Genomic DNA, 14,479 nt, shown 5'->3' on the forward strand with positions numbered 1-14,479 from the left:
AATGCATTTCTTCTTTTGTTAGAGGTGCATTTCTTCCTCCCATATGTTGCTCAGATTGCACATAGACTTCAGCTATTCTGCTCTTGGGGCTTGCATAGGCTCCCCTAAGTGAAGGATGATGTAAGCCCTAAGAATGCAGAAATATGCCAGCTTCTTGCTGTTTGACTTTTGCTCTTTTTCTCTTCTGTGCTTTGAAAGCAGAAGATTTGCATGTGTGTGGCAGAACCTAATTTATGGAGGACCTCACTGAGATGTGCTGGCATGGAAAGGGGCCTGCCTCTGGCGGTGTGGTTGATAGATCATGCTCTTCAGCTTCTCATCTCGGAGCTCGCTCTGGGACTAGTGCTCTTTCCTTACCCTCCTTGACGTGGTGGCACGGGTGGCATGAAGGACAGTTGCTGGTTTCCATATGGCAGTACCCTGTGTCACTGTACCATCTCTTCTCTGCACTTGTGTTCAGTGCCTCGGCAGCCCGAGGCTCTCCCAGGGAGAGCTGGCTGATGCTACCTGCCTCGGCTCAGCCCTGCGCCCGGTGACTCCGGCGTCAGCCCTCCGTGTGCCCAGGGAGTGGTGTGTGCCACGGGCTCCCCCCTACTCTCCCCGCCCACCCCAGGAAGGTTGAGTCTCGAGATGCAAACATTCAGGAGAACCTGTTAGCCACCTGGCAGAGGCACTGGCCAGATTGGCAGTGCCGCCAGCCAGTTGGAAAGCCGTGCAGCCAACACCTGGTAGGCAGTGCTAAAGAGGAAAATATGTATTCCAGAAACATATGGGAAGAGGAGAATCTGCTACATCTCCACACACAAATCACCCCCACACAAATGCACACATCATTTTTCTCTTCGGCTCCTGAGGTGCCCAGCATTTTTCTAAGAGACACAGTCATGCCCTAAGTGCAGCCTATACGGACATCTGACAAATTCTTTGGCGTGACATAGGGTCACAGTGTCTGCTGTGGAGAAAAACATTTTCATATTTCAAGTGTTTATCTCTTCAGCATTTGAGTGCTTTAGAAGATTAATATCTGGAGATCAGTGGAGCCTCAGGCAACAGGAGAGAACACTTACAGCCAGCCCCAGACTTAATAACCCTCCCCATCTCATTCGCTGTAATAATGTTTAATTAATATAAGCCTCCTGCAAGTAGGATAAAAATTACTTATTTTTATAACTCAGACTCAATTTTTCATTTCATTTCCTCTCCCCCGAGTCTCCCTACAATTAGTTGGCCATAGTTTCTTAGAAGACTGTGTGTGTATGTGCATGCACAGCCCGGGAGAGCCTGATGCTTCCTCAGACATCTCAGCACATGGTTCTGTTTTTCACCCTTCGTCTACCCTTTCTTCTCTTTCTTAGTTAGGAATCGCCAGGCCTCATTGCTGCAGCCAGGAGGACTTTGTCCTGCTGAGTTTAGTGATCCGGCTGGGGGCCGTGTCCTGCAGCAGGAAGCTCCGATGGGCGCGTGCCCAGGAAGTCACGGTCCGTACAGGCAGAGGAAGGGGAGGAGGTGGCAGCTCCAGGGAGCTGAGGTGATTTGTCCTTGGCCACTGAGGAAGACTGCACCAGAGCAGGAACAAAAGAGTTTCCAAGCCCCCAGTGGGTCACCTCAGCTGGTGGGGAGGTATCCAGCTGCTCATGGCAACGCAGAGCCAGGCTCTGAAGCAACAGAGGTGTCCCTCGCTCTGGTCACATCCTGAGCAGCCGTGGCTGTGACACCAGCGGCAGGCTGAGGGGTGGGTGTTGGCACTGCCGGAGACATCGGCTAGGTGGGTGAGGGACACAGCCCTGCTTCTGCCCTGCCCACACAACACAGGGCCGCAGAGGGGAAGGGTCCTGCTCAAAGAAGTTAAGAGGACGAGACACGAAGGGAAACAACTATTTGCTTTTTTCTTCCCTGCACAGCTTTTTTAAAAAAAACCTTCGAGAAACATGAAAAAAAGGCAGCTCTAGCCCCTCGGCAGGGACAGAATCGAAGCATTGTTTGGTTCACACTCCCTCATTCTTCTCCTGGCTTTCCCTCGCACTCCCTCCAGCACTTTGTTTCTACTTACAAAATTCATCCGCAGACTCCAGGGAGCAAGGAATGAAAAGCCCTTGTTCGGGGTGGTCTTTTCTTGTGAATTCCCCACCCCAGGGTGAGCAGTTGGGTGAAGGAGAGCAGCTGTGCTTGGTTTAGAGGCAGGGCAGAAGCTAACAGGAACTCAGAGCCGCTGGAGCCCAATTTGCTTTCATTTAAAGGTGCTGGCCCTGGCTGGAGCCCGCGGCTGCTCCACGGTAGCAAGGAAATGTGCTGTGCCTTTAAGAGCCATGTGGGATGTGTTTCTGTTTCTTCTGAAAATGGCAAAACAAAAATTAAAATTAAATGGAAAAAATAATAATGAAAGGAGGAGCCCTGGCTCAGTCTGCATGAGAGAGAGGGGGAAGGAAATGACCATGTTGAAATATCCTCTGTGAGGCACTTGATTAGAAAAATCTGCTGAGAGACAGGCCTGAATTCCTCAGATATCTCCTGATTTCATTTTATGTGCTGCATGCAATTCCTCCTTGTCTTTGGCGCAGAGAACTTCTTCTCGAGACTGACAAGACACCCACTGCTCTCGTTCCACTATTTTTATTTCCAAGATACTCTTTCAGGCAGCTCTGCATTTCTTTTTTTAGCCCTGTGTTCCTTGGGCTCTTCGCACCGTGGATTAGCTCCACGTCTTCTCGTGCAGGCTCCCGTTACATGTCTGGGGACCCCGTTGGTGAACGTGGACCCAAAGTGCCCAACTCAGCAGAAACCTAGCGTGGTTCCAGCTGTAACCCTGCCCTTTGCAAGCCTGAAAAATACTCTTGCTCCCTTTCCTATGTCCCCGTGAGAGATTGCCAGGATTTTTCCCTCTGCGGATTTTCAGATGCTTCCCATCTGTAAAAGGATTCCCGAGAGCTGCACCTAGCAAGCCTCAGGGAGCAACAAGTTCAGGTTTCAATGAAGGTTCCTGTCTCCTGCTGCACGCAATGGCAATATGCCATTGGTGTCACGACAGAGGTCTTAAGGACCTGAAAATAAATCTGGGTTGGTAAGTTCAGCACTTTAACTCTTCACGGTCTTTGAATTTCACCACAAGGCTTGGTCCTGAAGGCTGTACAGATCGTCAGTCACATCCCTAGCTGGCAGGTGCAGTTGCATTGCTCTCGGTGCTACACTAATAAGCTACTCCTGAAAAGCTGGATTAGGTGTGTTTTGCTTGGTTTTTCCCCTCTCCTTTTCTTGCAGTCATTTTGTAAATACCTCGTGATCCTAGAAAAGCACCGTGGCATCTGCACCTCTAGCACGCGCTGCTTCACATCTGACCAGAGCCCTGTGAACCCCGTGTTGTTCAGGCCCTGGAGGCTGTGTGTGAGAGCAGAAGAAACAATTTTAATCTTGTAGCTCTCCCGACATGTAGGTCCCGGGATGGGCTGCAGAAACCCACTGAGAGCGTCTGTTGTGGGCCGTGGCCTTGCTGCCTTTGAGGGCGAGGAATGCTGCTCATTCGGGTTGCAGGCACTGCAGGGAAAGGTTTATTTGTTTCAAAGCGTTTCCAGCAGAGGAATGTTTGCAGAGCTCTGAAGTTTTGTAAGAGCTTATTTTATAAGGAAAACAAATGCTGAGCTGTTTTTAAGCTGACGGTGACCCTTTACCGTTCCCGTGTTTTTCCCATGGGATCTTTCAAAGAGGAGGTTTTATATTTTTCCTGCAATCTATGAGAACTTCTGCCTGAAGGCCTTGATCTTGCTCTGCCCAAACCAGCAGAAAGGTTCTTGTGGTGTTAATGGAGTGGGACTGGACTGGACTGGGTCTGCACTTACTGTCATGGGGTCTACTCTCAGGGCTTGTGCCCTGGGGACACATTTTGAACTCTTGGGTAAATCTTGTCCCCTTTGAAGCAGGAGGGAGTTTTACAGCATGGGGTGGTGTGAAGGTCAAGCACTTCTGTGCCATGAGTGAGCAGCTGCATGCTGTGGGAAGGAGACCACATACCTGTCCCTGTTTCTCCCTGCTCGCCTCACGTGGGGTGCTGACTGCATCTCAGCAAAGCTATTCAAGGGTCTTCTTCCCCTGGTTTGCAGAGTGAGGACAGCAAACCCTAAAAAGTCATTTGTGCCTTGGCTTTCCCTGCGGCATGATGGAGCTGGGATGCCCTGGCCTCAGGTCATGGGAGGTTTGATGAGCAGTGGCCGGGCTCTGCCAGTCTCCTGGGCTCAGGCTAGGGCCAAGCTGAGGCCAGGCTTTGGTGCTCTCGTGCCCATTCATGAGAAAAGGGGCATAGCCGCTGTCTGTCCCTGCGCTGAAGAAACCATTCCTCTTGAGCTTACCCATTTATTCTTTGCCCACCTTTCTGAGTCCTTAGTCACTTTTTGGACCCAAAAGCCCATGACACGTGCTGGCTATGAAACCAAGCTGGAATACTCTGTGAAAAGCAAGCAGCAGTCTCTCAAACCTTAGCATGTACATCTCTCTGGAGCTTCGCAGCCATGCCTTAGCAGCCCGTGAGTCACAGAGCCTGACTCGGAAAAGCATGCGTGAGCAAGCAAGTAGAAAAGGAGGCGAGCAAGCTGTGCTGCACGGCGTACGCGGTGGAAGCGCTCGCTCAGTGGGTTAATGCCTTTAATTGTGCATGCACAAAAGCCGGGCGCAGGTGGGTCCGCGCGCACCCTTTCATGTAGCAGCACGCACGGTGCCTGCCGGGCTGGAGGTGGACGCCGCGTGGCGGTGAGCGGCTCACTTAGCATAAATGTCAGGCTCTAATTGGCATTTGGTTCGTCAGGGACACTGTGCCCTCCCTGCACTCTCCGAGGGAGGTCGTAGGACTCGCAATTGTGCCGCGCTGTAGAGGACACGAGGCTTAATTAAGAGAGAGGATGTAATGGCCTATCCATTAGAAAGGCTCCGACGTGGAGGTTGAGGGCTTGGTTCTGGGCAGGTGTGGGGTTTTATGCCTTTCCCTGAACTGATTTAGAGACTGAAATGGCAAGGACTTGGCAGGCTAATTAACACATAATCAAAATTGAGGGGATTTTCCTGCAGACGCACTGATCTAGTTAATATAAATATTAGTTTTACGGAGGATTGATTTCCCTCCGTAAATGAAAGTCTGTCATTGAGGAGAGGCCTGTCACTGCAATTACAGTGGCAGCCTTTTGAGGTGAATTTGCATGATTTGCCAAAAAAAATAAAAATATAATAAGTACCCTATTTCAATCTGCATATTCATGTGGCTGTCATCCCCTGCTACCAGAGCACCCTGCAGCCACGGGGGGGATCTGAGCTCTTCTGTTCCCCCAGGATGGGTGAGGGCTGCTGCGGCCTCCAGCTCCCGGGGACAGCAGGATCAGGCCCCACTGGGATGTCCCCCTGGTCCAAGGTGGCATTTGTGGCTGTGCAGGGAGCGGGCAGGGCCTGGAGCAAAGATGTAACACGGGGATTTGGCAGACAGGAGGTGGCTACCGGTAGGCTGCGATGCTGTTACTAAAACACGCCCTAAAACAAGCTCTGCAATAAAGAAGAGTGCGGTGACCTTTGGAGGGATGTAAGTGAAGGCAATTCAGCGTGGGGCATCCATAGGAGCAGCAGCTGTAAGTCAGCAATATCCAGTGAGGGGGAAATGCTAGGGGAACCTGCAGCCTGGGTAATTGCTTGTATACATCCTGCCCAACACGTTTTGCTGGAAAACCTCCAGATGTGCTGCCGAGACCGATGAGGGAGAGCATGTTTCTCAGGAGAGGGGCTGAGACGTGCAGGACCCAAGCACACAGGCAGGCTGACCTTGGGGAGGGAGCGGCTGCCGTGCTCGTGGCTGCAGCCTGACCTGAAGTGCAAGGCTTCATCCCCCGCTGCCCCTAATGGCCTCTCAGATGGCTTGCTAGCAGGAGGGGACAGGCACGCCAAGAGGAAACCGCGTTGGCCAGATGGTTTATTTGCAGGGCCCGGCTGGTGATTTATCTGGGACGCTCTGCCATGCACGTACAAGTGCCTCCACCATCGGCTGGCTGGGGATGGTTGCACGTTCACGCTCCTCTGGCTCCTCTACGTCCAGATGAACCCATAAATCTTCCATGAGATTTGCGCAGTAGCCTCAGTTGCAGAAGCAGCAGTAGGTTAAAATGCCTGAGCAGGTTTGCCCTGCCTTCCTCCGAGCCGCATTGTGAGCTGCCAGTGCCACCTGGGTGGGGGCTGCGACGGCCGTATGAGCTGGAGCACAGGCTGCGCAGCAAAGTTCTGGGAAAGAGATGAAAATGCATTTCTGATCCTGGAAGAATTGATCAGCTAATCATTGCAAGACTCCCTTCAAGCGTTTTAGCAGGGGAAATCAGCCTTTCAGGTGCTTTCTGTGCCAAAGCCTTCCATTTACTGTATCAAACAGCAACTGCTGGAACCTCCAGGCTCCCACGTGCGGTTCCAACAATCAGCTCCACAGAGCCCTGGTTCAGTCAGTCTCAGCAAATTCCTGGGGCTCTTCAGAGGGTCCAACCAGCCATTAGAGTGATCCAGCCATTTCATCTTCAAATGACACAGAAAGTCGTGTCTGCTTCTGCCCAGTTGTCTCCTCCAGAGGCTGTTATCAGGAGCAGGAGAGTGTGGTAACACACGCAAGTTCAGTTTCGTCTCTGGCAGGAGAGATGTGACTCAGGGACAGGCAGGCTCTCGTGCTAAAGCTCTTCTGCCGGCCGGGGTGGTGTGAGGCCAGGCCGAGGCAGCGACATGGGTACCGATCACGAGGGGTTTCCAGCTGCACAGTTAACACAGTCCCCTGTGACCAGCTTTGGGTGCATCCAAGGATGGCTCGCATCCCCCTGCGCAATCAGGCTGCCTAGATCCTGGCACCACAAAAGTCAGTCGTGAACACGGCGGATCTGGATTTGATCATTGTTGAGCCTGGCTGGTGCTTTTAGTAAGGACTTGCCTGTGAGACCCTTTCAGCTGTGAGATAATTGTGTAATCGTAGTTTGATTTGCTCTTCCACCTTGCTTGTTGCTGCTTTTTTCTTGTTGTTGTTGCTTTTTTCTTTGAAGAGGCTTGTAGTGAATTACAGAAAGAGGATTTTAATTCAGGAGACCTTGATGACTTATTATGCCTTATCGCTGCTCAGGCATGGAGTACAGCTCGTTCTTTTTTTTTCTTCCTCCACTTGTTTATCTCCCACATCTCCTCCTGCACCACCAGCACTCCGAGGTAAATCACAAGAACACTCCTCCATTAGAGAACGGCATGGTACTTTCTCAAGTGATTCACTCGAGCAGGAGTGGGCAAACATGCTTTCATCTTTTTTTCTGCTAATGTTTGTTGGCATAAAGTGCCAAGTGACCCAAGTGCATTTTGCAGGTGCTGAAAAATATTGCTGGAAAATGTTGCTCTGTCTTTATGTGGCCGGTCAGAGACAGATTTGTCCTTCATGCAGCAAAATCCCTGAAAGTTCATATGGAATGGATACGCTTTTGCGGTACTTTGGTCATACATCCCAGGAGCAGCGTGATGGCAAGGCTTTCTGCTCTCTTGCCCTACATTTATTTCAGAAAGCTGTGTGGCTCACGGTTCTTGTTCCAGCCCATCTCTCTGGCAGTGACGAGCGTGCAGCAGGCCGGTGGCTGTGCAGCCACCGACACAGGTCACTCAGGCTGGGATGTCACCCAACTGCTGCGGTGCCAGTGAGGTCAGCTCCAGTTTTCTGGATGGGTTCTGTCTGTCAGTGTTCAGGAGCTGGGCTCTAAGTTCAGGTCTCTCTGTGTTTCGAGTTTTCAAGGTATTTTGGGTGCACTTTCAAGCACTCTCAGTTAGACACTGCTCTTCAGCCATTGCCGTGGGCGCTGAAGCAGCGGAGGGAGCAGGGCAAGCAAGAGGCAGGCTGCTGCTCGGAGCTTTGCCCATCAAATGCAGTGGGATAAGGTGTGGGGGAAGGAAGCGACAGACCCTCAGGCATGGCCTGCAGCAGGGGTAACCCTACACGTGCTGGCATCGAGCACCGGTTGCACCAGTAAGCGTGTTCGTCTCTCTGTTGAATGAATGCGGAGTGCAGCAACATCTGTCGTTGGCTTGTCTGCCTGACCTCGTGCTGCAGACGCTGCAGTCAGAGCAACCCAAGGGACCATGCCACGCCGCTGATCATGATGGGGAGAGGTCAGGGAAGGATCAGATCAGCTACATGGTTGGCTTTCAGTCTGTGCCGACAGGCTTCAGGAGTCCGAGCTTCAAATGGGAAACTCCTGAGGGGGCTTCTCATCAGAGAGGATTGGAAATCACTGATTCCAGACCAAACCAGCCATGCCCGGGTATTTTTATCCGTGGTCCTTTGCTGCTATCTGTATTCAGATCAAGCATCTCCTGAGATATCAAATGTACCAAATCTCCTCCCCGAGGACTGACAAAAAGCATGGCACAATTTTAAAAATGACATTAAAGAAAGTGAATCCCCTGCAGTCTCTCAGCCGCCTTCAAGTCTGCAGCTACCCAGATGTCACCTGTGCTTACTTCACTCACTGGGACTCTGGGCTATGCTTAAGGGCCTGTTTTGTTGCATTATGGAAAAAACAAGAGCCAGGCTTTCATTTTCTCATGGATATCCTCAAAACAAATTTGTCAGTGAGATCCTCGCTGAGGAGGAGTATTTATTGCTGGGGATGAAAAGAGGCAGGAAGGCCATGTCATGAGACCCCATCCCAAGATGAATTTTCAACACTTGTGGTTAGAAAACCCCCCACCTCAGGTGTGTTCACCGAGCAAATTCTCAGAATAAATGCAACTTCCCCTCCAATGTCATTACCATGACTTCCGTTCCTCTAACTACTCTTTGATTTCTCCCATGTCAGCATTTGGCTTTCTGCTTTCTGTGGCTGTGGGTCTCCCACCAGCTGGCAGAGCTGGGTGGGGAAGGCATGCTCCTGGCTGCACACACACAGGGTGCTGGTGTGAGACCCCAGTCCTGCAGCACCTCCTGGTCGCATACCGGGAGCAGGCACGGGAACCTGCTGAGCAGTGCCAAAGCCACCCAGCAGGAGGTGAGACACTTGTTGCAAGTGGCCACATGAAATAATGTATCCATGTCTTCTTCCTTGAACAGATGGCAGGAATTACCTGCAGCTGCAGAGCAGTGGAAGGAGGGAAGGCCAGCGTGCCCGGCTCGTCAGCCCCACCATCTATCTGCCCCGGAGCGCCGTCTGCATGGTGTTCCACTACCAGGCATGGGGCAGCAACGGGGTGATGCTGCGGGTCTGGCGGGAGGCCAGCCAGGAGCACAAGGCGCTGTGGGTCATCACGGAGGACCAAGGGGAGGAGTGGAGGGAAGGCCGCATCATCCTGCCCAGCTACGACATGGAGTACCGGGTAAGGGGGACACGGAGCACCGGGTAAGGTGCTCGGGGCAGGTGTGGAGCCAGGCAGCATCTCCAGCATCCTTACTGCAGTGGTGCAGAGCCAGGGCCCATTCATCATTAGGGAATGTGGCTGAGTGGGGCTGTTTGCATTGTGTTTCGTGGGTTACTATAGTAACTAAACGACACTGTTTGTTATTCAGACAGTGCCTGTCTTCTGCACAGACTCAGGCCTTTGTTCAGCCTGTTGCCTTTTATATTCCTCAAATCTCCCACTTTGCAAATATTTTTCCTTCTTTTTTTTTTTCTTTTTTATTTTGATTCCATTCTGTGCATTTCCCCCCTTTCTGATGGCAGTCAGACAGCCAGACCAGAGGCAGGCATGCTGCACAGGGAGCAAGTCCAGCAAGCAGCCCCTCTGCAGCCTGGGCATGGGAGAAAGGAGGGGAAACGGGGACTGACGTGGGACCCCCCTGCTCGGATACCTCAGAGCAGCTCAGAGGGCTGGGTGCGGCACTGTGGGTCAGGATCAGGGCCCAATCCTGCAGTCAGGAGATCGGTGGGGGAGTTTCATGGGCAGCACCCCGCAGAGAGGCAGCATCTTGGGGTGCTTGTGGTGCAGCTGGACCCCTCCAGGCAGCTCCTGTCTGCCAGGGAGCCTGGGCTGCTGCTGTCGCTGATGAGTGAGCATCAGCAGCAAAGTACCCAGCTCTGTCAAACATGGACAGAAGCACGGGTCTCATGGGCTGGAGGCAGCACTTCCACAACCACCCCAGTGGGGAGCCTTGCTCCAGCCAGCTCCCAGCCCCGACCCAGGGAGGTGCAGCCCTCAGGCCACCCACCCCTCCAAAACACTGCCTTCCACGGGGGCCAGTGGCCTGTGCCTGGGACCAATGGCTCTGACATGTCCTGTGCACAGACACCTGGATCTGGGGGGAGGTCTTGTCACAGGTAGGCACAAGTCCGGGTGGGGAGAGATCTGTGACATATGTAGCCCCAGGAATTTATTTGCACCCTCAGCAGAAGGCAGGGAGATGTACAGCTAAAGCTTTACACTGGGGCTGCGTGGCTCGTTTGCATGTGTTTGTCTGGCTTTTTAATAAAATACCAGTAAACACAATATGCCTACAGATAAGAATGATGGGCACTGGCTGACTACTTTGTGCATTAAACATGAATATACAGGCATTAGCTAAATAACAGCATCATTATGTAAATAATGCAAGTCTCTCCACTCAGCAGTTCTTAGAGCTAACGACTCTATTTATTTTTGTAAATATATTTTGCCTGTGATTAAGCAGGAATAAATTGACCCTTCTGTAACATTTCAATACTTCTTATGTAACGTTGATGGGAACAGCACTTTACAGTTAATGTAGCTGTGAGTTTCGTGCCCTTTCCTAACTTTTTTCTGATCGTGGCCCGGTTGTGGGGCCTCTATTAACACCACAGCCCAAATCTGCTGCTGCTGTAAGACAGTGTTGTGCCGCTCGCATCATTTGTGCAGAAGGGGAGGAGGTGGCCTCCAGTGCTGAACATCGATTCACTGAGCTTTCATTCCACGTGAGAGGCATTTAATTGAGCAAATTGCAAGCTGAGTGCTGCCAGGACAGGTAGCAATCTCCCTGCAAACCCACCCCTGCAGAGCAGCTTTCCCCAGGACAGGAGTGGCAGAGGCAGGGGAAGGAAGCAGGACTGGCCTCAGTTCCCCGCAGGTGCGCAGGGAAGGCCAGGAGCAGGTTTCCTGCCCTCTCCCTTGGGAGCTGGAGCCACTCCCCGTGTCCCAGCTTGACGCTGACATTTCTCTCTCGATTTCCCACAGATAGTGTTTGAGGGATTTATACGCAGCGGCCACTCGGGAGAGCTCGCCCTGGATGACATCCGGCTGGGCACCGACATCCCACTGGAGAACTGCATGGGTACGTGCGGGGAGTGCGGGCAGCCAGGGCTGGGGAGCCTGTGCTCACATCAGCCACCACTCCTGTGCTGTTAGTTACCGGCAGTTTCTGCATCTTAGCTGGGGTTTTCCTTGCCCCTGGAAGAAACGAGGGGGGAAATCAGTCCCTGGGGGACAGGGATCTCTGACTGTGTTGGTGTGACAGGCAGGAAGCACATTGCTGCTGTGCAAAGCTGAAAGAGCAGCTGAGGGTTACCAAAGACTGTTCTGTGTGATAAGGACATGCACCAAATTTAAAAGGAAAGTACTGGACAAAAGAAACCAGCTGTCAGTCAATATTACATGCTTAGAGGAGCTGATGAGTTCAAAAGGAGTCTTCTCTAATAAGAGATAAAATAGCAGAGGGGTTTTACAGTGATGCTAACAGAATAACAAAAGACATTCTTGTCCTAGAATTATTCACCATTCCCCAAACCAGGCCAAAAGCCAAGTAGGTTCACTCAGTGTGAAAGACAGAGAGGACTTTGAGAGGGAGAGAGGGAGGGAAAGAGGTATTTTAGCAGTTTGGTGCTGGTGGAGCAGTTGCCCTGCCCTGTTCCTCTAGCTGGCATATCCACACACACACTCCGATGGCTCTGCTCACCATCTAGTTTGGATGTGGACTTAGAGCCCTCCCAGCTGAGGATGGGACCAGCTGTGTTCAGTCGGTGGGATTCATGCTGAAGGCTGCCCACAGGAGAGACACCCCACCCTGCTCTTCTGCGTACCCTGGGGGAGGCAGGCCTCACTATGAAACCCCTGCAAACTCCATTGAGGGAGGGGAGTGTCCTGGTGCCCCCTACCCTCAGTGGGATGGGTGCTCCCTCTGAGGTGTGTGTCTCAGGGAAAGAGGCACGGGATGACTTGTACCCAGGAAGGGCTGGGCACATCGCTTGCTGCCCTGGGCAGGCAGGTGATGGTGAAGATGGTGCAGGAGCCAGCATTAATAATAGAACAGAGGAGCAGGACTGCCCCGGAGACGCTCTTGAGCACCGTAGGTCCCAGTTCCTTTGATGCTTTGAACTCTGCTGGTCTCCTATCTGCCAAAGGAGCTAATGCTCCATATGTCAAATTCCCCGTATTAAGGCTTGACAGCAGTGTTTTAATCCCTTGCCTTCTATGGCATTAAAGAGAAGCAAGACTGATGATTAACACAAAGAGCATTTCCTATCTGGCTTCTTTTGAGTGCAGCAATTCACCTAGCTCGAGTGTTATTGTATCTCATGATATTGGGCCTCATGAACGTAAAGCTTAATATTTCAAAACAAATGCATTAATAAATTATAAAGTTTCAAGCATTCCCTGTCCTAAAAATAACACCAAACTGCTACATTAAATTATTTCTCCCATTCTAGGAAGTTAAACGGGAATCTTAAAACCAATAAGGATAGTTTGTTTCAGATCATTTCTAACAAAGAGCTTCCACTGCAAACTTTAACATAAATCATGGGTCATTTCCGATGTCACCAAAATAATAATGAAGCAGTAGAGATACATCGCTGCTCTCTCTGTCACAGCCATGAGAATAACTGACTCCAGCACAGGCTACTGTTTTTCAGATGTAACCCTGGGAAGTAATCTGATTCCTTTTTAGCGTGAAAGAACTTTAATAAGTCACAATAATTTTTTCCTTTGACAAAAGTGTCCTTCTCATTCTGATCTTGAGTGATGATTTCATAGCACTCAGCAGAGCCAGAGTCTGCTTATGTGACTCACAGGCATAATGCAGAAGTAATCTAAAAATAATCAGAAGTCTATTACTTCTGCGAGAAAGTAATCAGTAATAAGCACTGATTATTGCTTTTCAGATCCAGTAATTTGTAATAGATTACTTGTTCAAAGTATCTTGGAAAAAGAAGAAATCACTTCCTTTGTTTATTGGTACTGTGAGATGGAGAGGAACATGGCATGGGTACTCAGAAATGACACAGTTCCCATGTGAATAATGATGCCAGAGTCGAGACAGAAACCAAACTGTTCTTGGAAATTTTAGGGAGATTCAGAGTTTCATTATTGGGCCAGATTGTCTTCAGATGACTCAGGCGAACCAGCTGAATCCAATTGACCCTCAACCTAACACACTTTTTTGTCTGAAGTTTGTGTCCAAGTCGAAGCTTTCTGCACCCGGTCAGTTCTTGCCCAGGACAGGGTTTCTCCCCAGTGTGGGGCTGGCTAGCACCCCACACTGCTCCCAAGTCTGTGGGGCACAGCCACACGCCTGCTCTTTTTGGATGCTGCAGATCAGTGGAGATGTGAACTGTGGCCTTGCCTGTAATATCCCCCTCTCTAATTCTAAATTTTTGTTTTCCTTTGCAGAACCCATCACAGCTTTCCCAGGTGAGAACTTCTACTTTCCAGGTAAAATTGCACTTCTCTTTGTGGTTTCATTCTGCTGGCATGGGCTTTTAAATCAAAGGAAAGTTAAGTGCTTGCTTGTACAATAAGCAAATGTTCTAAGCAGTGAAATGGCAGGTGTGTGCTAAACCTCTTCTGGTGCTACAGCAGGGGGTGGCACCCTCTGGCTCTTGCTGGGTGACAGGGAGCAGGCAAACAGACAAGTCCCACTGTCCCGGGGCTGAGCAATGTCACAAAACCTGCCATTGGGGGTACCTGGCCTCCTGAAGAGCAGCAAAGCCCAAAATGTGAAGGCAGAGGAGTAAAGGAAAGTTATCAACTTAGTTAAACAAAAATAGTAGCCAATTGAAAGTGAAATGAGGTGGCAGTGACTTACACATGTGTGGAGGAAGGCTATTCTCTAGTTTCTGGATGCCCTGGCAGTGGTGATGTTTGAGCTGCTGGTGAAGGATGGTGGGGTCGGCCTGCTTGGAAGGGGAAGGGAATTGGGAGGTGGAAGTGGGAGAGCAAATTGCTGTGAGGAGCTCTGAAGGTGACAGTCAATAAAAGGAAAACAAGGTGAAATGGTGCATTTAATAGCTTAATTCTAGCCTGAAGGATAGAAACTGGCATTTCTCTGATCCAACCTACAGAGTAAGATAAAAGGTGGGTAATTCAGAAAAAATGCTTCACTGTTTGAGCAGCAGGGATGCTGTTTGTCTTGCTCTGGGGTGGGAAAAGCTGTCTACTTTGAGGGAAAGATCAGTTTAGTCTCTTTCCATTTAGTCTCTGTGGGTTTTTTTCCCCTGTTTTGGTTCCCGGATTCTGTTTTCCTTCCTGCCCCTTCACAAATGCATCCGGGGATGGGCTGTGATGAAGAGCA

At 50.7% G+C, this 14,479-nt stretch overlaps 1 protein-coding gene across 8 annotated transcripts in view; it reads left to right on the forward strand.

Moving 5' to 3' along the window:
• The window catches only part of NRP2 (neuropilin 2), an 83,981-nt gene that overhangs the window by 52,348 nt on the left and 17,154 nt on the right, over positions 1-14,479 (forward strand). For 4 of the 8 annotated variants that reach the window (XM_027461147.3, XM_038182063.2, XM_038182065.2 and 1 more), the window contains exons 13-15: positions 9,077-9,339; positions 11,149-11,245; positions 13,579-13,620. In XM_027461147.3, coding sequence (XP_027316948.1) covers positions 9,077-9,339; positions 11,149-11,245; positions 13,579-13,620 — 402 coding nt within the window. The remainder of the gene's footprint in view (positions 1-9,076; positions 9,340-11,148; positions 11,246-13,578; positions 13,621-14,479) is intronic. The other 4 variants (XM_038182061.2, XM_038182064.2, XM_038182067.2 and 1 more) reach the window with 1 other exon arrangement.

This window comes from Anas platyrhynchos, chromosome 7, assembly GCF_047663525.1.
Source record: "Anas platyrhynchos isolate ZD024472 breed Pekin duck chromosome 7, IASCAAS_PekinDuck_T2T, whole genome shotgun sequence".
In the NCBI taxonomy this organism is placed as follows: Eukaryota; Metazoa; Chordata; class Aves; order Anseriformes; family Anatidae; genus Anas; species Anas platyrhynchos.